This window comes from Microcebus murinus, chromosome 3 (assembly GCF_040939455.1).
Source record: "Microcebus murinus isolate Inina chromosome 3, M.murinus_Inina_mat1.0, whole genome shotgun sequence".
In the NCBI taxonomy this organism is placed as follows: domain Eukaryota; kingdom Metazoa; phylum Chordata; class Mammalia; order Primates; family Cheirogaleidae; genus Microcebus; species Microcebus murinus.
The window spans coordinates 19267821-19291696 of record NC_134106.1 but is presented as its reverse complement, the minus strand read 5'-3'; the positions used below and the strand labels follow the sequence as shown (position 1 = coordinate 19291696).

Genomic DNA, 23876 nt, shown 5'->3' with positions numbered 1-23876 from the left:
AAGTGGTTTGAACTTTGAAGAGCTTTAAAATAGAGAGACAGCATCTGCTAAGGGAAAAATCCTAATGGGTCTGGAGTGACTTAAATTAGAGTAAAAGACATTGATACTGGAAAGGGAAAAGTAAGACTGTCTTTATTTTCAGAAGACATGATTTTATAGAAAATCCCACAGACTCTAAAAACTACTAGAACTAATAGTGAGTTTAAGTTTAGCAAGGTTGTAGGATACAAGATCCATATTCAAAAATCAGTTGTGTTTCTGTGTATAAACAATGAAAATTCAGAAGCTGAAATAAAAATACCATTTAAATAGCATAAAAATATGAAACTGACAAAAGATTTGCAAAACCTATATTGAAAATGCCTTAGCTATTTAGTTAGATGGGCTTAATTCTGAAAATGAGAATACTATACAATAGTCTGCATCTCTTTCCATTGTAAATGTGTGGCTTTCTAAGCACTGTTAACTCTTCTGTTTGTTTCTTTAGGTTGATGAGAAAACCATAGGAGAACCTGGTTGGCTTTATGGTAGTTTTCAAGGAAGTTTCGGCTGGTTTCCATGCAACTATGTAGAAAAAATGCCATCAGGTGAAAAAGCTGTATCTCCTAAGAAGGCCTTACTTCCTCCTACAGTATCTTTACCTGCTACCTCAACTTCTTTTGAGTAAGTTTTTAGCTAAGAGTGGAGTTTACGTAGCTCAGCAAATGTATAAATACCTAATATGTAGTTGTGTCAGCTTGCTCTACTTCATCATATTATAATCTGAGCTAGACACTCCAAGAGTACCTTTTGTTCCAAATTTAATATTGAAATTTAGTAAATGAAAACATAGGTCAGTAGTTTGTTCAAGAATCCTTTTTTTCCCCACAAATTGTATTTAAACACAGTGTATATAATATACAAGTTGATAAATTAGTAGTACTTCATTAAGTTCTAAACAATTAGGTATATTTACATGAAGATGTTATATTTGCAGACCACTTCCTTCAAATCAACCAGCATCAGTGACTGATTATCAAAATGTATCTTTTTCAAACTTAAGTGTTAATACGTCATGGCAGAAAAAATCAGCCTTCACTCGCACTGTGTCCCCTGGCTCTATATCACCTATTCATGGACAGGTATGTTTGTAATTTTTGTGTGCTTTGGTCTTTGAAGTTGCTCCTGATTCCTATAAAATAGAATGAAGATTTTTGTACAAAGGCATCATTTATTCATTTAACCAGAATTTGTAGCATTCAGTTTCTTTCTTATTTACATGTGATATGAATTATTTCCTATAGTACCAATTTGCTAGGAGCTAAGGTTTCTGAACTCAAAATATCATTTTTACAAATCTGATTATAATTGTTGATTTGTAGTTATTGTAAAAAGATAAGAGATTTAGGCTTGGGAGTTTTTGTTTTTTTCATGAATAAATCATTTTTCTGGGAACCTTGGAACTTTTTTATGTATATTTAGCTTCTGATTTAGATTTAACCATTGCAAGTATTGTTACATTAACATTATTGAAAAGAATCACAGATTTCATCAGAATAAAGTCTACAGATTTCACCTTCATTCAAAAAATGTGTATTGTATGATTGTAGGTTCCAGACATTTTATTATGTGCTAGAAATTTAAGAAAAAATAAGTCAAAATTATCTGCCATTAAGTAGTTCATAATCTAATGAAGGCACATACACAACTGTGAGGTGTGAGAAATGTTGCAAAGTCCTGAGGGATATACACAGGAGATAGAATCTTACTCAGTTGGTGGGAATTGGAGCAGATTTCACAAAGAGCGGAGTATTTGAGTAGGATCTTGAAAGATAAGCATATTTCACCAAACAGAGACAGAAAGTTATTCCAGTGGAAAAAATTTGAGAAAAGTTACTGAAACATGTTAATACAGTGTGTTTTCAGGAAACAAGAATTGTTAATAATATGGCTAGAGTACAGGATTCATGGAGAAAGGGTTAAGAAGTGAAGTTGGAGAGAGAAATTGAAGTTGTTTGTCAAGTATTTAATACCCTGCTAAACTTGGCAATGGGATGTCCCTGAAGGTTTTTTTTTTTTTTTTTTTTTGAGACAGAGTCTCACTTTGTTGTCCAGGCTAGAGTGAGTGCCGTGGTGTCAGCCTAGCTCACAGCAACCTCAAACTCCTGGGCTCGAGTGATCCTTCTGCCTCAGCCTCCCGAGTAGCTGGGACTACAGGCATGCGCCACCATGCCCGGCTAATTTTTATATATATATATGAGTTGGCCAATTAATTTCTTTCTATTTATAGTAGAGACGGGGTCTCGCTCTTGCTCAGGCTGGTTTTGAACTCCTGACCTTGAGCAATCCGCCCGCCTCGGCCTCCCAAGAGCTAGGATTACAGGCGTGAGCCACAGCGCCCGGCCTCCCCTGAAGGTTTTTAAGGGAGGAATTGATATGTATATTTCAGTACTGAGATGTGTGCAGAACCTAAAGTAGAAGAGATTGAGGGGTTAAACTGGAAAGCAAGTTTAAGACCTCAAAGGCAAATTTCTTTGAGGATTTTAGAAGTAGAAGAAAGTAGAGAAGTGGAGAAAGAAGGTTGAAGAGAGAGACTTAGTGTTATGAAATATTTTTAGAAAATGAGAAAGCAGAAGAGAAATTTGGAGTACAAGTAAAGAGGTTAACCTTATTAAAAGAACAAAAACACTCCCTCTTCTGAGAGGGGAGGGAGAGAAAGAAGAATGAATAAGAATACAAAGAAATTAAGAGTGCAGAAAAATGGCAGGAGGCCAAGCATAACTGAATCTCATTTCCTAGTAGAGTGAACTGAATCAGCTGCAGGTAAGAGACATTGGAAACTGGAGGAGAAAAAAGATTTACAGTAACTCAATCCCTTTTCATTTGTTCTATGATATATATTTCATAGACTTACGAATTCATTTCTTGAGTACCCCCACTGCTACCTTCTATACCAGTGATGACGTTTCCTTGAAGGGTAGGTATTCAGTCTATCTTTAACTTAGCAGAAGGCTACTCACATGGTCGTCTGTCATGTAATTTTAAGTCAGTTAGTAGATTAAGGTTAAGTCACCAGCACACCAGACTGATCTGCTGTTTGAACAGTAAGTATATTAAATACTCCGAAACAGAAATCATAGTTACCGTTGTCTCTTTTTAAATTTTTGTGGTTTTGTTTTCATAGGGACAGGTTGTAGAAAACCTAAAAGCGCAGGCTCTTTGTTCCTGGACTGCAAAGAAAGATAATCACCTGAACTTCTCAAAGCATGATATTATTACTGTCTTGGAGCAGCAAGAAAATTGGTGGTTTGGGGAGGTACACGGAGGAAGAGGATGGTTTCCAAAATCTTATGTTAAGATCATTCCTGGGAGTGAAGTAAAGCGGGAAGAGTAAGCATCTTTATGTATTGTACATGAGGTGTAGATGTTGGCGGTTTCTCTGGCAAGTCAGCCATAGTATGACTGACTGTACAATAAAATAAAAAGTTTATGTTCAGGTTTGATTATCAGAAACATATTTCCTAGGGTGAAAAAAGCATATTTCAGATACTTGTTCCAAGTTTAGAATATCTTTTGTTCTAGTTATTTCAGATTTATAAAGTTTTCAAAATACTTGAAATTTTAGATCTGTTGCTTTCTTTGTACCATAAGATCAGTTAGAAAAGTTACTTTGCATTTCCTTTCAAGCATTTCTCTCTCGTTTACTGTAAATTGTCAATATTTAAATAACTCTTTGCTCAAGGCCTCCCATTTGCCAAATTGGGGCATTCCCATCTCTGGGTCTCCAGGGTTCCTTGAACATAACCTCTTGTTGCTCATAGCACATTGCATTATAGTTACTGACTTTTTTTTACCCATATTCTTATTAGATCATAAACTCCATCAGGGTAGAATGCATGTCTTTTCTTGTTGTTTGTTTGTTTTTCGGTTTTAATGCCTACTATAATTTTAATGCATAGTAACTGCTCAGTGAATGAAGAGAGGAGCAAATGAATAAGCAATCATATGAATGAACTTTCAGATGAACAAAAACTAAAAACCAGATAGGTTAAGTTCCCTGGCCTTTATTTCCCAGTTTGTAGGAGAGTCAAGTTATCAAATGTCTTTATTACAAGGAAGTAAGAAACAATACAGGATGTTCCAAAGTCTCCATACAAAGAAAAAATTTTGTAATGAATATTTTGTAAATAAAGATACATTTAGCTACAATTTCCCATTTTCCCTATATATATGGCAACTTTTGGGACACCGTGTATTACCTACCGGTAATTATCTCTTGTGTTCTGTATGGAGTTGATCTAAATAGAAAAGCAGTCTGATTTAATGAAAAGATATTGGTCTTTAGAAATCAAGAGGTTTGAGTTCTGCTGTTTGTGCCAGGCTGTAAGGAGTAAACCTATTTGGTCTTCAGTTTTCTGATTGATTAAATGAAAATATTAAATAAATAATCTTTAAGAATCCTTTCAGTGCTGAGTTTCTGTGTATCAATATTAGTTCAAAGGCAGAAATTTACTTTTCATACTAACATGGAATTTTAGATTTAGAAGGCTGTAACAACAACAACAGTAAACAACAATATACAGCTGACAATTGTATGCCAACACCGTACTAGGCCCTTTATGGGAATTATCTTGTTTGATGTTCATAACGTAAGAGAAAAAAACTTAATAAAAAAGAGATTAAGTTTAAATATTTTAGAGGGCATTTTTTCTAACTTTTCATTAAATTGCCATTCTTTTCTTACATCTAAGGCATGTAACTTGAAAACCTGCTAATGGAGAATTTAGCACTAAACAAGGCAGTGTTCATTCATTTATGGCCAGGAGTTGGAGTAAGGTTCCCCTTCTGTTTATTTGAAAATTGCCTCACTATGTGGGAACCCTGGTGCATCCCACAGGTGTCTAGTTCTTAAAACATAACAGTCTTCTAGATTTTTGAAAACAGTTTCCTGGGTTAAAATGGAAATTGATGTTATCCCTGTTCTGAGATATAAAAATGAAGTTTTATTATTTTTATACTTTTTAATGTAGTACACTCTTGACAAACAATAAAATTTATGAAATGCCCTTGTTTTTCCCAGACCAAACCGAGCCCCATCTGTGCGTCACCAAAAGACTGCCCATCTACCAATGTGCTGGTGTCTTTTAAGTTTCTTTAGAAAGGCAAACTATCTCACTTTTGAAAACCTGTTTACGAATCATATTGAAATGACCTAAATATATTTTAAAATATAGACGTTTATAATTAAGCAGTTCTTAGCAGTTTTGTGTATGAGAGTCTTCTAGTCTGAGACAATATTTAATTTGAGAAAGCCCTAAAAAAATGCACTGCTAAAACCTGCCATATTCATCAAATCATCTTTCTTGTTTTTTGCTTGTGTCTTTTTTGGAGTTTCATTGTTGTTTTTTGTTTGTTTGTTTATCTGACAGGCCAGAAGCTTTGTATGCAGCTGTAAATAAGAAACCTACCTCTGCAGCCTGTCCAGTTGGAGAAGGTAAGCTTTTGGCAACTTGTAAATTAGATGGGAATCAGGTTAGCTACTGACTAATTATCTGACTTTGCACAGTTGTTATTCTCCCTGTTTCTGTGTCTTCAAGTATTAAAGGTAGGTTAGGAAAACTTGCCCGTATCTATTTCACATGAATGTTAAGAATTTAGTAGAAATATAGCTGAAAATACTTGGCACTTTTAGAAAGGCAGTGCTATAAAAATTCGCATAGACTGGCTCGATAAATCAGATCATAAATAAAGAGTGTTGCAGTGATGTTTAGGAGGTAAGGAAATTTCAGTATTTAGTTGCTTATAAATTTCCTTTTAATTATAGTGTGTCATAAATCATTAAAGAAGATCAAAGTTCACTTTATCATAAATATTACAAAGCATTTTTTACGTATCTTTGGGTTTAATTATTTTGATTTTGTCAATGTGATGAAAAATGAAAGGTTGTCTACCCTAATTTCAGACACTATTTTTATTTAATAGTTGCATAGATTTATAAATGAAATGTATATGCTAATTGTAGAATTAAATAGTTGAAGTACATTTTATCTTTAGTTTAAAAAATTAGTTTAATGGTTAAACAGTTTCTTCAGTATCTACTGTGTTGACCATGCTGTGCTGAAAAATACAAGGATAAATAAAGCACAGTCTCCAAAGTGCTCACAGTAGAGTGGAGCATACAGTTGTGATAAATTCTATAATGAGTGAACAAAAACAACTTAATTTTGAATAAGACCTGTGAATCCACAGAGGTGGCAATGTTACATCATCCTAAACAATGAGTAGGATCTCGCATAGTGACAAAGGAAGAGAAAGTGCTTCTGGACAGAGGGAATGGCATGAGCTGAAGCTCAGTGGTGAAAGTTGAGGGAACTTCAGGTCACCAGTGAGGCTGGAACCACAGGTGTACTGTGCAGTGAGTGCTGTGAGATGAGCCCAGGAAAGTCGTGAGGAGCATTTTGGAAAGGACCTTACTTAATAGCATCCCTAAACCATGTAACCACTGTTAGTTTTGTTAAATCAGCTGAATTGAGTAATACTGGGATGTGAATAGTAAAGGTTTTAGATGGTGTTTCTAACCTTCTCTAGTTGATGATATTCAGATCAAATTCCATGTTGGCAATTATAAATAAAACTTTACAGAAAGGAAAGAAAAAGACTTTAAAACCCAGTCACTGACTGTTTATTCTAACTAGTAGTAATCACAGGAACAAAACTCAAAGCCAGTATAAACATTTAGACATTTCCCTGGAGGTGATAAACAAATATTTATTGAGTGTTTACTTCAAGCCAAGCACTGTGTTAAGAGCTGGGCCATTGTGATGGAATTTGGCTTCTAGTGCTGCTGTCTGCTGGATATTGGACATTTCTATAACTTGATATAAAAGAATTAAAGAGAAAAGAATTTAGCAGATTAAAATATATTTTATATAAGAAGGTTAAAAATATCTTTTCATATCTTGACTCCATTATCTAAGTAACTGAGTGACTAAATCTCACTGAGCCTCAGTTTCATTATCTGTAAAGTAGAAATACTAATTCTGTTATTAGTTTTAGGTAATTCTTTGTGATTAAAAAAAAATAAAACAATTAGAAAAAAGAAACCCTGAGGTAAAGCTTTATGTTAAATAAAATAACCTTTTTCTAAGGAATTATTAAATAATTACTTCATTCCTTTTTCTACCTTCAGATCTTTTTATATTAGGTTTCCTTAAGGCACAAAATCTTTTACAATAAATTTATACAAGATTTTAGAGATTAACCTAATTCCTTTTTCACATCTGTCATCTTACAACCAAAATCTGCTTCTTTTTGCTTTATTCTCTCCAGAATATATTGCACTTTATCCATATTCAAGTGTGGAACCTGGAGATTTGACTTTTACCGAAGGTGAAGAAATACTGGTGACCCAGAAAGATGGAGAGTGGTGGACAGGAAGTATTGGAGATAGAACTGGCATTTTTCCATCAAACTATGTCAAACCAAAAGATCAAGAGGTAGAGTTATTTTGATATTAAAACAAAATTGTTCCATTCTTGTTGATCCAGATTTATACTTAAAACAGAGGTATCATGTATATGGTTTTTATCAGACTGTTTCAGTTACAAGGAAAGCACTCAAGGTAGTTCTAGTAAAATGGAGTTTATTATTAGACGGATAAGGGGGACAAGATTTCATGAAATTCTAAGAACAAGAGCCATAGGTAGGGCTGAGCCTTGTGATAACTAGAGCTAGGGAGTGGTTCTGGATTTGGAGCAGCTCAAAAAGGACCACCTTGAAGGAGTTTGTAAAGTTTTATTTACTTTAAGGCTTTAATAATAATGTGACTCAGCCTACACTTTGAGCTCCTGCTTCATTTCATCCCACCACCAGTATATAGTGCAGAAGCTCTCAAACTATTTGGTTTCAGTAAATTTACAGTCTTAAAAATTATTGAGGACCCCAGAGAGTTTGGTGTTTTTTTTTGAGACAGAGTCTCACTTTTTGCCCAGGCTAGAGTGAGTGCCATGGTATCAGCCTACCTCACAGCAACCTCAAACTCCTGGGCTCAAGCAATCCTTCTGCCTCAGCCCCCCCGAGTAGCTGGGACTACAGGCATGTGCCACCATGCCCGGCTAATTTTTTCCATATATATTAGTTGCCCAATTAATTTCTTTCTATTTCATAGTAGAGACCAGGTCTCGCTCTTGCTCAGGCTGGTTTCGAACTCCTGACCTTGAGTGATCCTCCTGCCTCAGCCTCCCAGAGTGCTAGGATTACAGGTGTGATCCACCACACCCAGCTGAGAGGTTTTTTTTAAGCATGTGAGTTATATCTAATGATACTTACCATATTAGAAATTAAAACTGAAATTATTTAAATATTAACTCATTTTAAAATAACAATAATTAAATCCATTATATGATAACATAAATAGCTTACTTTTATGAAAAAGAAATATATTTGTCAAGAAAACAAAGTTTAGTGAGAAGAGTGGCATTGCTTTATATTTCTGCAAATCTCTTTAATGTTTGGCTTAAATTGAAGTCAGCTAGATTCTCACATCTGTTTCTGTATTCAGTCTGTTGTGATATGCTCTTTTGGTTGAAGTAGGTAAAGAAAATTCTTCACATACGGGAGAAAATGGAGGATTATTTTAATGACATTTGCAGATATCTATGGATATTCTTTTTGATTCTGCTACACCAAAACTTGATAAATGCTGAATAGGTTAGTTGCAACATGGAATCTGAAGCCTTATCAATGAAAATTTTTCCTGTCGCATTAAGATTCACTTGTCTGTTTTGTGCGTTGAATGGATCTCTTACCCATGCATGATGTGGTAACATCATTCACTGGTCATTTGAGAAATATTGAATCGTTGAGTTATGCAGATATTCCCTGTATTGACATATTTCATTATACAATATTTTAAAAATCACATTTGTTAATATCATCGCTTATCAGAAAAACCTTTAATTACTAGGAAACTATCAAACTCACAGTGATAGATTCAAGTTTTCCAAAATTTTAATTTTCCCTTGAAAGTTTGAATTTTATCATTGGCAACAAATCCTGTCAGCTATTTTCTTGAAGTGACAGGCTTTCTGCATTCATTTTTGGGAAAATATTTGCTAAATCCCAAGTCTACCTGGTTTGTCTCTCAGTTTTTTGAAGTCAAAATGTTGTTCCATGAAAAACATGGAACATGTGAGCTAGTTTAGCTCACAATTTAATCACACAAATGCTTTTCCTTGAGATAACTATAATACTTTGGTATGCAGCAGAAATGTTTTAGGTATACTTTTGTTTAGTCACACAGAATTTTTTAAGGATTATACTTAAGGATTAAGATTTAATAAAATTTCTACTACTTGATTGAGGACATTAAGTGAAACTGGCTTTGTTTGTTTTACTGTGAGTGCATGGCAATGAAGAATACTGTGATTACCGTATTTCCCCGAAAATGAGACCTAGCAGGATTTCTAAAGCAAGCTAAAATAAGCCCTAGCAGGATTTCTAAGCATTTGTCCAATATAAGACCTACTCCGAAAATAAGACCTAGTGATGGGCGTGGCTACATAACGTATCTGCACAACCCATGCATTTGGTCGCAGAGTAGTAAAGAAGATGAGCAGCCCTTCTCATCTGCCCTGTCGTGACAGCTACTATCCCAGAGGTGACCTGAAAGGTGCGGGCAGCCCCACCAAGGTCAGCTCCCTCTGTCAGGTCCTGGCCATCCTGTGCGTGCTATAAGCTGAGCCTTTGAGGGGAAAATAACACATCTCCTGAAAATAAGCCCTAGGGTGTCTTCTTGAGGAAAAATAAATATAAGACCTGTCTTATTTTGGGGGAAACATAGTATTAGTATAATTTGGTGCCATTGCCATGATTCATCTAAAGCACTAGCAATTTTACCTACCATTGTAAATGTCAGTACAGTGAAAAAAGCAAGTAATGTCTTAGTGTTATTTATGAAAATAGTTTTTAACCCCACAGACTCAAGGGGCTCAAGGACTGCTTCCAGGGGTCTATAAGCCACAACATTGAGAACATTGGTGTGGTGGAATCAGACCACCTGGGTTGACTCCTGGCTGTACTACTTAGAGGCTAAGTGACCTTGGGCAAGTTATTTCACCTTTCTGTGCCTTGGTTTCCTTCTCTGTAAAATGGGATAATTATATAATAATTACTTAATAATGTTATTGGAAAAGCTAAATAGCTGAATATATGAAGCCTATTAGAGCAGTGGCTGTTACATAGTACCCAAAAAATATACTACCATCAACTCTGCTTAATACTTGTACTCCAGCTGTGTATTCACTAACAGAAGAAAAATCTTTTCAATCCCACCCTTTTTTGGTTCAAATTCCTAAAAAGAGGAAGTATGGTTGGTTGAATTTATCCTGTAAAGTCAAACAGAGATCATAGTTCCTACTGAGGGTATGGATTTTTTGTTCTTAAGATCAACTTCTGTCAGTCTGGGGGGAACATGGTAAAGAAATAAAAACTAAAAACATTGACTCCTATTCAGCAGAAACTATAGAAAAGTCAGGATCCCTTAAAGAAAGCAGGAGCAAAACTCACATACGCCTTGAAATATACAAGACACATATGTTATATATCATGGGCATTAGTGCTAACCCCATTGATGAATGGAGTGCATTTGGCCTAGGGAGTCATATTATTCAGGAAAGATTCAGAAAATAAGCTTTTCCCTGTTAAGTCAGTGGATGACAACACCAACCACTGGTATATAATATATTCCATTAGCAGATGAGATCTTCTCATTAAGTTTGGGTTCTTCACTTATTTGGTCAATAGTGTATAAAGTTCATTGTCATTTTGATCTTCATTTAAAGAAATTAAGAATCCTGGGATTGAAAATCTCTAATTCCTAATAAACTTTGTACTTTTACATCTGGACTGTTGGAAATAATAAAAACAACATGATGTATTTTCCTTGTAGAGTTTTGGGAGTGCCAGCAAATCTGGAGCATCAAACAAAAAACCTGGTATGTATATTAGTGAGCTTAAAAAATTAGTAAAGTATTTGCTCTGTTATAGTCTTGAATTCATAGTTTCTTTTTCTTCTTCTTTTCAGAGATTGCTCAAGTAACTTCAGCATATGTTGCTTCTGGTTCTGAACAACTTAGCCTTGCACCAGGGCAGTTAATATTAATTCTAAAGAAAAATACAAGTGGGTGGTGGCAAGGGGAGTTACAGGTAATATTCTTTAATGTCTATCAATTTTATTGTAAGAGTAATACATGCTCATAAAAAATAAAATTAATAAAAAATTTTAGATCACCCGTAATCATACCACTTAGAGGTAATCAGTATCAACGTTTTAACATATTGTTTCCTCTCATCTTTTGCCTGTTCATTTCTAGTACAATTGAGTTGATGTTATTATATAAGTAACAATTTAAAGAATAACTTTATTTAAAGACAATTGTTTTCCAATAATGCATCCCTTAATAAACCACAGATCGCCTTATTAAAGGAAAGCACAGCATCATCTTTGCCTGGGATAGCCCCAGGCTTGTAGTATAACCTTTAGGAGAAAGACATGATCCAGGTTTGCTACTGAGAAAATACTACTCATTCGACTATCTCCCAGTGGCCTTATGTTGTTTTTTTTTTTTTGAGACAGAGTCTCGCTTTGTTGCCCAGGCTAGAGTGAGTGTGGTAGCATCAGCCTAGCTCACAGCAACCTCAAACTCCTGGGCTCAAGCAATCCTTCTGCCTCAGCCTCCCGAGTAGTGGGGACTACAGGCACACACCACCATGCCTGGCTAATTTTTTTCATATGTATTAGTTGGCCAATTAATTTATTTCTATTTATGGTAGAGACGGGGTCTGACTCTTGCTCAGGCTGGTTTCGAACTCCTGACCTCAAGCAATCCGCCCGCCTCAGCCTCCCAGAGTGCTAGGATTACAGGCATTGAGCCACCGCGCCCGGCCTGGCCTTAGGTTTTTGAAACAGCAGTGCGAAGAAAGAGTACAGACATCAGTGAACCTGATTTTTTCCTAAAATGTTAATAGATGATTATTGTATGTGTTTTGATACAGAAAGAGGGTTCTTCTCTCACTTCTAAAATTTCTTAACTAGTTAAAATTAAAAAGCATTTTAGAGGCTAAACAATGACAACAGGTATAATGGCTGTGTTTGTATATAGCATTGAAAAATGATTATAATATCGGGGGGGGGGGTACAAAGCTTCATTCTTATAAATTAGAGTCTTAGGATTCCTAAAGAACAGTGAGGATTCAAATTCAATATCTTCTGATATTCCATTTTCTGACTTAAAATGGACCCAACCAAATGGGAAACATGGTTCTTCACAAATTTTATTTACAACCTTCTGATTAATTATTAACAAAGCTCCAAGAGATATTTGCAGTGTGCTGCACCATTTTAAGGGTTGGCTTGATCTTGCTAGGAGAACTCTAGAAAGGTCTTTTTGAATATAAGTATTATTTCTGTGAAATATAAGGAGAACTCTGAGCCTGAAAGACCTCCAAATAGAGGTCTTTCTATAGAAATAGAAATAGAGGTCTTCTATAGATGGCATTTTCAGCAGCAGTTTGAGATGCATATTATAGTGAGTCTTCCAGTTGTTTAAAGTTTTTTTTTTTTTTTTTTTTTTTTTGAGACAGAGTCTCACTTTGTTGCCCAGGCTAGAGTGAGTGCCGTGGCGTCAGCCTAGCTCACAGCAACCTCAATCTCCTGGGCAGAAGCAATCCTTCTGCCTCAGCCTCCCGAGTAGCTGGGACTACAGGCATGCGCCACCATGCCCGGCTAATTTTTTCTATATATATTAGTTGGCCAATTAATTTCTTTCTATTTATAGTAGAGACGGGGTCTCACTCTTGCTCAGGCTGGTTTCGAACTCCTGACCTCGAGCAATCCGCCCGCCTCAGCCTCCCAGAGTGCTAGGATTACAGGCGTGAGCTACCAGGCCCCGCCCCAGTTGTTTAATGTTTACCTGAAAGGCCAATGCTGAGTTTAGGGGCCTTTAAAACTGCCCTCATATCTGAAACCAATTATAAGTTTAGGGGTCCCCAAAACTACTTTCAAGTTCAATAGTTCACTAAGAAGGACTTACAGAACTCACTGAAAGCTGTTATACTCATAGTTACAGGTATTTTTTGGTTTGGGTCCCTCCCACCCCGAGACAGGGTCTCACTCTGGAGTGCAATGGTGCACAGTCTTAGCTCCCAGTAACCTTGACCTCCTGGACTCAAGCAATCCTCCCACCTCAGCCTCCCAGGTAGCTAGGACTTCAAGCACACGCCACCACAATTGATTCATTTTTTTAAAAGATTTTTATAGACACAAGGTCTTGCTGTGTTGCCCATACTGGTCTCAAACTCCTGGCCTCAAGTGATCCTCTTGCCTCAGCCTCCCATTTCAGTGAAAGGGTACAGATTAAAATCAGCCAAGGGAAGAGAAACATGGGACAGCATGCAGGAGAGTTCCAAAAAGGGAGCTTCATGTTGTCATTTTAGTGGAGTCATGGACAGCATTAACTCCACCATGTAATGGCGTGTGTCAATACACACAGAATATTGCCAACCAGGGAAGCTCACCAGAGCCTTAGTGTTGAGAGTTTTTATTTGGGCTCCTGTCTCATAGATATGGTTGTTGTCAATATGGCTGAACTCAGTCTCTAACCCCTTCCGAGATTGAGCTGATACTGGGTGACTCAAAGCACCCACCATAAATCACATTGTTATATTTGGCATTGCCCACAGATCCCAAATAAACTAAGACTCTCTTATCAGTCAGGATATTCCAAGGATTTAGAGATTACCTCCCAGGATCTGAGGGCAAAGGCTAAACCTCTCTCTGGGCAAGATTAAATTCTTAACTGCACATCCACAGTTTTTCTGATTTTCAATGTTTCTGATTTTCTGATGTCTCGCTGATTGTTTTTATTCTCATCTTTCAATTTTATATTCCTTTTGCTAATTTATAGGCCAGAGGAAAAAAGCGACAGAAGGGATGGTTTCCTGCCAGCCACGTTAAACTTTTGGGTCCAAGTAGTGAAAGAACCACACCTGCCTTTCATCCTGGTATGGAATTTGTTAAAACTCAGCAGCTTCTTAGATTAGCTAACTCTGAAAAAATATTACAAATTTGTTCTTCCCTTACCTCTGCTTAAAAGTAACACACCACTGAGAACTTCCTTTCTAAAAAATTTTGTATAGAAACAGCCCTCTTGATACTTGAACCACTTCACTCCTTGAAATTTTTCAGTGTGAAATTGCTACATCATGATGCTTAAAGTGTCTGGTTGGATTGTTAACTGTAGTTGGGAAATCTCTTCTTTTTTTTGTAAAACAGGGAATGGAGGCAGGAGGAGAAGAGATAGAACAGCTCAAGGGAAATTTTGCCTAATTTTAATATTTAATATTAGAGTAATTTAAATCCTAGGGAGAGTTTTAGCACTTGACTTTTGTAGAAATAACCAATTTAATTTGTTCTTTTGTTGTTCTTCTGATAGTCTGTCAGGTGATTGCCATGTATGACTACGTAGCAAATAATGAGGATGAGCTTAATTTCTCCAAGGGACAACTTATTAATGTTATGAACAAAGATGATCCTGACTGGTGGCAAGGAGAAATCAATGGGGTGACTGGTCTCTTTCCTTCAAACTATGTTAAGATGACAACAGACTCAGATCCAAGTCAACAGTGTGAGTAATACCAAATTGTTTACCTTTTACTTAATGTGAAAACTTTAATATGCAGTATTGAGTTTATTATTGTTCTGGATCAGATCTTAAACTCAGCACTCATAGCAAATGCATATTACTGTTTAAAATAAGAAACTAAAGGAAATTTTTTAGAAGGTCAAAATTTATACTGCTTTATTTAAATAGTTTTTGCTAACTTCAGACCTCGTTAGACTTTTTCTGAAAGAATGTATAATTTTTCTTATGGGTTCTTTGGTATGACAGCCATCTGTACTGAAATTTCTTTTCACCACCATCTTCTTTTTCAGCATCTAGTTTAAAAAATAGCCCTAGTCACCTATTTAAATTTACCATTTTAATGTGCAGATGCCATTAATTTGCAATCTTCTTGTTTATTTCCCACGTGTTTACATATTATCCAGGTTGGAAGAAAATTAAATTATCTCTTGGTATTTACCTAGCCATTCTTGTAGTTGACAATAAACACAGCATTAATAATAAGTTAGGGAATAAATAATATTTGGAAACAATTTTTTACCTTTATAAAATGGATGTCACTTTTTCCTACCCTTTTGATTTTTAGCTTTAATGTTTACAAAATACATCATGATTTGTATTTTTATCATTCTTGTGAAATTATTTGAAATATTTTAGCCTTTCATTCTAATTTAGTTGCTGAGGACATATAAATGGCAACCCAGTCAAAAGTGAAATGCATTTATGATTCAGTATAAGGATTATAACTTTATTTAATACTATATGTATAATTTTGCATATTATTTTCACATTAGAGCTTATAAAGATAGTTCTGATCCTGGGAGAAGACTTCCCTTTAGCTAGAGCAACTAGATTTCCTAATTTGGAGATGGAAGGAGTCCAGTTTTTTATGGTTTGCATATTCACAAAAATATCTCAGGGTTTTAAGAGAAGGTAAAGAAAATTATAACAACTTGGGTTGCCTGATGAATGACCATTTTTAAGCTCTGCTGATGGTTTGGCAGTTTGCAATGATTAATTAGAAATCAGCTTGTCTGCTTGATTAGATATATATACCTGTGGCACCTTTCTTGGCTCTGAGAAAGATTGTTTTCAAACCTACTGGGTCTGGAAGATCTTTGGCTGGTGATCCCTGAAGGCATCTCTTCAGGATTATCATATATGAGACATAATTTTAAAAAAGTGTTCCAAACAACAATATAGTTGAAAAACTATCACTTAGGTCATGGATGGCTTTTGTAGCATCTATGACCTAAGTGATAGTTTTTCAACTATATTGTTGTTTGGAACACTTTTTTAAAATTAAGTCTCATATATGATAATCCAGAATATAAAAAACAGATAAAAGCTGTTCTAAAGGAAGGATAGGACCAGCCCCCCAGGACTTCCCTTCCTTTCCCCTACATATTCTATGACAGTCCTTTCAGTTTCTTCTCTGGGGATAATTTAAAAATCTGCCTTGAAGAGAAAACTACTTCAAGGCAATAACAACTTCCTAGGAAAGTAACCTTCCCAGAGTGACAACTTTTTATGCTTAAAAGAACCAGTATAGTAAATTGTCAACAAATGTTTGGTACATGAATGATAAAGCATATAGACTGACATGAATTAGTTATCCAAGGACACATTTGCCATGGAAATTACTTTGGGCCATAGAATGCTTTGTCTGCCATTTTAGTATGGGTAGAACTGGCAGAGCCTCAGTCTACCTCTAGATGAGGAAGGTACCTAATCTATATAGTGCTGTCCAATAGAACTTTCTGCAGTAAGAAAAATAGTCTATATCTGTGCTGTCCAGTACAGTGACCGCTAGTCATATGGAGCTTTTGATTATTGGAGTGTGGCTAATATGACTGAGAAACTCAATTTTTAATTTAATTTAATTTTAATTAATCTAAAGCTAAATAGCCATTTGTGGCTGCTGGCTACCCTATAGGACAGTATAACTTTGGAATACAACCAATTTCAAGGCCTCCCTGAAATAAAACAAGTAAATAACAATCTTGAAACAGAAATAAGAAGAAAAGGAATAGTTGTCTTTCAGTTATTACTGACCCACACAATGATTTTAAAGGAACAGAGTTTCCATGTGCTTTAGGTTTTGCTTTTTATGGTGTTATTAGATTTTGTTAACATTCTTCCCTCTATTAAGAAATCCATCAAGGGGCTGGGCGCGGTGGCTCACGCCTGTAATTTCTAGCTCTTGGGAGGCCGAGGCGGGCGCATTGCTCAAGGTCAGGAGTTCAAAACCAGCCTGAGCAAGAGCGAGACTCCGTCTCTACTATAAATAGAAAGAAATTAATTGGCCAACTGATATATATATAAAAAAAAAAAAATTAGCCGGGCATGGTGGCGCATGCCTGTAGTCCCAGCTACTCGGGAGGCTGAGGCAGAAGGATCACTCGAGCCCAGGAGTTTGAGGTTGCTGTGAGCTAGGCTGACGCCACGGCACTCACTCTAGCCTGGACAACAAAGCGAGACTCTGTCAAAAAAAAAAAAAAAAAGAAATCCATCAAGGCAATATATATAACCTAAACATTTGTACCCCTATAATATGCTGAAATTAAAAAAAAAAGAAATCCATTCATTTGGTAAGTATTTTTTGAGTGTCTACCATGTACTTACTAGGCATTGGGAATACAACCATGAAAAAACAGTCCTTGCTATGAAGTAGCTTTAGAGGTGAGTGGGGAGCAACATTCAGATAAATATGCATACCACAACAATTGCTATAATGAATATTTATACAAATATGTATTGGGAAGAGATCCCTAAATCTTTATGGGGAAAGAGGCATGCCACAAGAGATTTCACAGAGGGTATCTGAACTGGAACATGAAGGATAAGTAGTAACAGTTTGCTAGAAAGGCAAATACTGGGTATGGGAGGAGGTACTAATTATTTTCTTAATTATTTTACATAGTGAGAGCTGGGAAAATACCATGTTCAAGAAGTTATTTCAAAATAAGAGTATTTTCAAAGTTTTCTTTATTATAAAATTATTACCAGTAACTTACCTATTATTTTTTTGCTGATATATGTAGATTTCTTTAGTTTGATCATATCTAAAAATTGTACATTATTGTTTTGCCTAAATGGGTGACCAAATCATATGTCCTGGAATAAAAGGGCTCTCGATTCTATAATTCTAAGGATAATTCCCAAGGAGATTCATCTGAGACCATTTATTATTTCTATAAAACAACTTATTAAATCACCTAGGAATAAGAAATACTGATTTTGTTTACTTGAAATAATTACTTATCAGAAGAGTCATAATTGCTTTTTCAAAGAAGATGAAGAATAAATGTTAACTATGCAGTTCACTCACATTAAGTTTACTATAAACCTATAATCAGATATGGTTCAGAAATGCTTAATACTTAAAGGCAGGACCTGATTTGAGATCTTTGTTATACCTACCTAGATTTTTAGAATGAATCATCTGTTGATAGTATGTATGAGGCAGTGAAAACTGGTTAAATGTAGATTACTATTTGTGTTTCTTTGGCCCTTGTAAGTATTACTTTCATTTTATTATATAATTAGAATATTTTTTAAAGATTAAGAATTTTAATAATTCAAATTTGTTTAGTTGATGTGTCATGTTATTATTAGTCAAATTTTTTCTCACCCACTCAATTTACATTATGTTCATTTTATTCCTCATTTTTCTTTTTTTAGGACCCAATGTTGTCTTCCAGTTGTGAAAGCACCCCAGAGACCCACTATCCAAGTTTGACTCTAGCGTGGAGGCAGGGCAGGCAGCCCTGATCAAATATCTCCTACACAATTTGTTTACTTCGTTCGAATGTTAGAGCCACTTGTGATTATTTCTTTGTGTTTCTAATTTATAGTTAAAATTTATTTGTAACAAGTTAAAGGATAGTGGGTCTTTGTGTGGCTTTCCCTGCTGTTCACTCTGGCATCCTTTAGCATTTTTCTTCTTTTTTAATTTGGTAATTGTAGGTCATTTAGCATGCATATTGAGTTTGCCCTTACATGGTGGGAGTTCAAACACACAAAGACCCACTATTTGCACAAACTGTTCTTGCTGGTTTGGAATGGGCTGCCATGCTTTTCTAATGTTATTGCAACATGTATATTCATTACAGAATTCAGATAAAATTTGCTTATGTTCTGCTATTTGATCTAATCCTGATCACAGTGAGTTCTTAATTGGCTCAATATGTGGTTTGCCCTCAAATATGTACTGTTTTATTACTTTCTAATATGCCACTATGAGTACCAATATTTAGATATGTTTAAAAGCCAAGAACTGGAAATAGTTTCTTCTCTATTTTCTGTGTATTCAAGATGGAAGCAATAACATTTTGGGGGAGCTTTTCTTGTCTCACACAAGAAGAAAGTGGCCTGCTCTGGCAGATATGTGCAGACTGGAATATGTTTAATCTGTTTCAACTGCCCAAGAATGAGCACTATGCTATGGTAGTTTCCTTAGGATCTTCTCGTGCTCTGGGCTAATGAAGACATTGCATCATGTGCTGCAGCAGTTAGTTGTCACTTCCTTGCTGATGACCTGAAAAGGGATTATTTTGAGAAATGACTATGAGACAAGACACCTTCCCCCATTTAGACAGAGCATTTATATCTATAATACATTTTAAAGTCAGAGTTCATGTTACCTTTCAATCAGATGACTACATGTCCCAGTACACAAAGGACACTGGTTGGCATTCTTTTAATGTATTTAGTAAAGATCTTAAAGAATGCTTGAAGACGTTAAATGCCCCTGAAACAGGCATATGGACTCTAGTCAAGAATGAATGAGTGAAAGAAAGATGTGTGAGACTGGCATTCCTCTATGTCTATGAAGCTTCTTTGAGGCTAGAAGATTGATTTTACCATCCAGACTTCTCTGGCTGATACCTATTCTTCAACCACATTGGCTGCTTTGACATAGGAATTTACTTCTTTTCTTTGAATGGAAAACACCTTAGAAATAACAGACATTATTATAAACTAATATATGTGTGAGTACTTAACTGAAACAAAAAGGAGTTTTAGTAGACAGTATTAAACTATATTTGAAAATCAATGAGAAGTTTATGCAATTTAAAATGTTTACAAACTGCAGTGCAATCTACTGTTTGTGAATGTCAAAGTATTATCAGGAAAAGTGTACATACAATCAGAGTCATATTTCCTCACAGAGTTCTGTAAGAGGAGTGAAATATGTTTTTATACCTCTCAGTTTCAGTTAGAGGCATATTTCGTGCAATATTTCTGTTGATGTGCCTATACATTGTGAATGAATTATTTCAGTCGTACATTGCCTAAATCATAACTTTACGATGCTTGAGAAAGAATCAACAGTTCAGTTAACACTTCACAAAGTTCAATTGTCTATGTTCCAAAATACTTCATATTATAGGATGTAGGGAGGTATGTATATGTGCTCCCTGGGGTGGAGATTTCTAGTTAGACCACCTCCATTTTTAGCTTTTGGCATCATCATGATACTTTTATAAATGCGACATTAATAGGAAAGCAATAATTTTACAATCATTTTACAGGTGGAATAACAGATTTGCCTGCATTCACTAAAAAGAGACAGTGCACAGATTGGGTCCTTATGAATTCAACTCTTATGAATTCAATTCAATTCAATTCTTCCAAATTGTATGAATTTACCTGTTCATGCCTTTTATTTTCTGAACTTTCTGCTTTTGCACCATTTAGTTGAGTTCAGATTAAAGACAGTTATTTTAAATCCATTTTAAACCTGGAGGTTAGAAAGCAGATCACCATTAATTAGCCACATTATTTGGTTTAACATTTTTTCTTTATAATATTGGATTTGGACTTACCTAATATACTGATAAATTCAGAAGTATTTTTATAGCTCAAATTGCTTCACTTTTTCACTGATAAATATAAATTTTTAGGAATGACATTCAGATAGAGCTTAGCATCTATAATCAATCTGAACATAATGTGTTCATCAGGTACTTATGGATTAAGTCACACACTGGCATATTCAAGCTGAATTTCAGTCTGGAAAATAAATTTACTGTATCAACTGAAATGCCACTCTTTGTATAGGTATTTTGTCATATATTTGAGAGAAAGCTAAAAAAAGAAACAAAATTGTATGACATATAATAAGTCTTTCTTAAAAGTGCATGCAATTCTTTGCAATACCTCATTCAGCCACATATTTGTTTTCTTCCTCATTCAGTATAAGGCAGCTTTCAATTTGCTTAGAAGGCAACATTAGAAGGAAAGAGTTTATCAGAAACACGGAATTTTAAAATGAGACTACAATGGAATAAATTTGAATTCCTGTAGGAAGTGAAGAATCAAAATACCTGTTTATTTAAAGATTACAATATGTGATCATCATTTTTAAAGTATCTAATTAAACCTGATGGGTTTTCTAGCAATGAAAAAAATGAGTTCTAAAACCAAAGCTGATCTTCAGAAAATTTGAAAATTTAAATCGACCCAATCCATTATATAGTTTCTCTAAAACTTTAAAGAGTCATGTTAAAATAATACAACTATTAAAAAGTGTAACTGCTATTTTATTGTTTTAAAGTGGTTTAAAACATTTTAAAATATGAATACTGTAGTTTAAAAGAAAGAAACTCGAGGAAGGAAAAGTCGAGAAAGAAATGCCAATTCCAGTCCAAAGCTTTATTTGCCAAGTTTCTTAGAATGAATTTTACCAAGTTATGAATTCTTGTAAATAGAATCTATAACGGAAATACTGAGAGACTTTTGCCTAAAGTGGCATTATTGGATGCTGCTGTGATGCTACTGTAATGTAATAAATTATTAAATTGTTGCAAAGTGCTGTTTTTGCCTTAAAATTTTATTTTGTGTGTCTTGAAAACTATAGTATTAAAGGTATTGAGATTGTGCAAATGCTGGGCACGCTTGGCATGAGATAATCTGTTTTAATTTTTACAAAATTGTACTATAACTATGCAAGTGTGTTTATTAAAAGGACACAAACTATATTACTTGTATTGTGTATTTCTTTTGAAACATCCTTTAAAACTTATTTTTAGGCCCAGAGCAGTGGCTCAAGGCTGTGATCCTAGCACTCTAGGAGGCCGAGGTGGGAGGATGGCTTGAGGTCAGGAGTTCAAGACCAGCCTAAGCAAGAGCGAGACCCCATGTCTACTAAAAATAGAAAAATTAGCTCAGGCATCGTCATGCATGCCTGTAGTCCCAGCTATTTGGGAGGCTGAAGCAAGAGGATCACTTGAGCCCAGGAGTTTGAGGTTACAGTGAGCTACAATGATGTCACTGCACTCTACCCAGCGCAACAAAGCAAGACTCTGTCTAAAAAAAAAAAACAACCAACTTAATTGTTTGTATGTAGTTGTGATTAAATGTCTTTGGAATTTCTCTTTTTCCTTAATGTAGTCTCTGGGTACAGGCCAGCAAATTATTTTATATCACAGGGGACAAAAGAAATTTTTAAGTGGTCAAAATGGAGATAATTTGATCCAAGATAATCATATATCTCAAAAGTGAAAATTTTTTATTTTAATATGTTATTACAAAAGTAATGGAAAGTATAATCTAAAATAATAGGCTTATGTTATTTACATATTTTATTACAACTTTCTTCTAGAAAAATCAGACAGAACTTAGAAATTAATACTCATTGCAAATGTAGAGTAAGACATTTTTAATATAAAAAGGGATCTATATAAAAGAAACCTCAGTGAGTGCTTGGGAGTATCACAGTTAGGTAGAGTATTACATTTAAGTAATCAAGTTTGTGATTATATAAGCCCTTGGGTCAAAAGAAAAATATGGCTCTAAATCCAGCCTATCCATCAATGCATAGCCTAAACAGTCTCTTTCCAAAAAGCCTTTCCTCTCTTCTGGAAAGTTATTCAACTAACATATATTAAGTATTTGCATAAGGCCAAGCCATGTATTAGATGCTGAGGTTACAAAAATGAGTGTCAGGTGGTCCTAGCCTTAGGTAGTACATAGCTCTGTGAGGGAGTCAGGCCCATAACAGATAATTACGAAACAGCATACTAAGCACAATGATAGATACTTGGCACCAAAGGAGTACAGAGGAGGAATACCTAATTTAACCATAGATTGATGAATGAGAGAAGACTTCCTGGAGGAAGCAGCTACCAGATCCATAAGTAGGAGTAAGCCAGATTGAGGGGCGGGATGGTGAGGAGTATGATCAAGACAAGAAACAGCTTGGCAGGAATGGGGGTAGGTGATGATAAACAGTTCAGTATTGCTAGAGTGGAAGTGCAGAGCCAGGAACACTGAAAGTTGAGGCTTCAGAGGCAGGCCAAACGCTAAGAGATTCTCCAGCTTGGCTGTATGTTGGAATCACCTGGGAAACTTTAAAAAGCTATCAGTGCCTGGTTCCTGATTTTTTATTTGTTTATTATTTTTGGGGGAGACAGATTCTTGCTTTGTCACCACAGCTAGAGTGCAGTGGCATGATCATAACTCACTGCAACCTCCAGCTCCTGGGCTTAAGTCCTCTTGCCTCAGCCTCCCGAGTAGCTGGGACTATAGGCATGTGCCACCATGCCCAGCTAATTTTTTCTATTTTTGGTAGACATGAGTCTTGCTCTTGCTCAGGCTGGTCTTGAACTCCTGACCTCAAGTGATCCTCCCATCTCTCAGCCTTCTAGAATATGGATTCTTGATTTCAATGGCCTGAAGTTAGGACTGGTTATGGGGATTTTTTTAAAGCCTTGCAGATGATTCTGATATGCAGCCAAGGTGGAGGAAAAAATGATGAGACAAGAGTTCTGAGGGAAAATTGGCAGGAGTTGGGGATTGATGGAATGTGAAGGTAGGTGGAAGAGTCGGTTATTCCCACGTTTGTATCTTGGGTCACAGGGTGGGATAATGGTGCCACCAACTGCAGTGAAAAATCAGAGGTAGGGAAAGATGATGAGTTTGGTTTTGAATACCTGTGAGACATTCAGATAGAATTGTCTAGCATATAGTTAGATAAATCAAGTTACATAGCATCAGAGGTATACCAGCTGGTGGAATGACATGCGTATTGGCAGTTGCTGAACCGGTGGATGTAGATGAGATTACTTGAAGAGATCGGACTTCTGAGGAGATCAGCAGCTAAGGGTTGGATAGTGAGAGGAACCCATGAAGACAGGAAACAGATTCTATAAGAATAAAGAAATTGTTGTCCTCATATTGCCACCAGTTTTAGAAAATGAAATCCTGGCT

At 35.6% G+C, this 23876-nt stretch overlaps 1 protein-coding gene across 6 annotated transcripts in view; it reads left to right on the top strand.

Moving 5' to 3' along the window:
- ITSN2 (intersectin 2) overlaps nt 1-23876 on the top strand; it is a 150000-nt gene that overhangs the window by 91053 nt on the left and 35071 nt on the right. For 4 of the 6 annotated variants that reach the window (XM_076000587.1, XM_076000589.1, XM_012788100.3 and 1 more), the window contains 9 exons: nt 488-663; nt 977-1121; nt 3164-3369; nt 5409-5473; nt 7309-7475; nt 10928-10973; nt 11063-11184; nt 13944-14040; nt 14472-14663. In XM_076000587.1, the coding sequence (XP_075856702.1) occupies nt 488-663; nt 977-1121; nt 3164-3369; nt 5409-5473; nt 7309-7475; nt 10928-10973; nt 11063-11184; nt 13944-14040; nt 14472-14663 (1216 nt within the window). Of the gene's footprint in view, nt 1-487; nt 664-976; nt 1122-3163; nt 3370-5408; nt 5474-7308; nt 7476-10927; nt 10974-11062; nt 11185-13943; nt 14041-14471; nt 14664-18344; nt 23561-23876 lie in introns of those variants that run through there. The other 2 variants (XM_076000590.1, XM_076000591.1) reach the window with 1 other exon arrangement.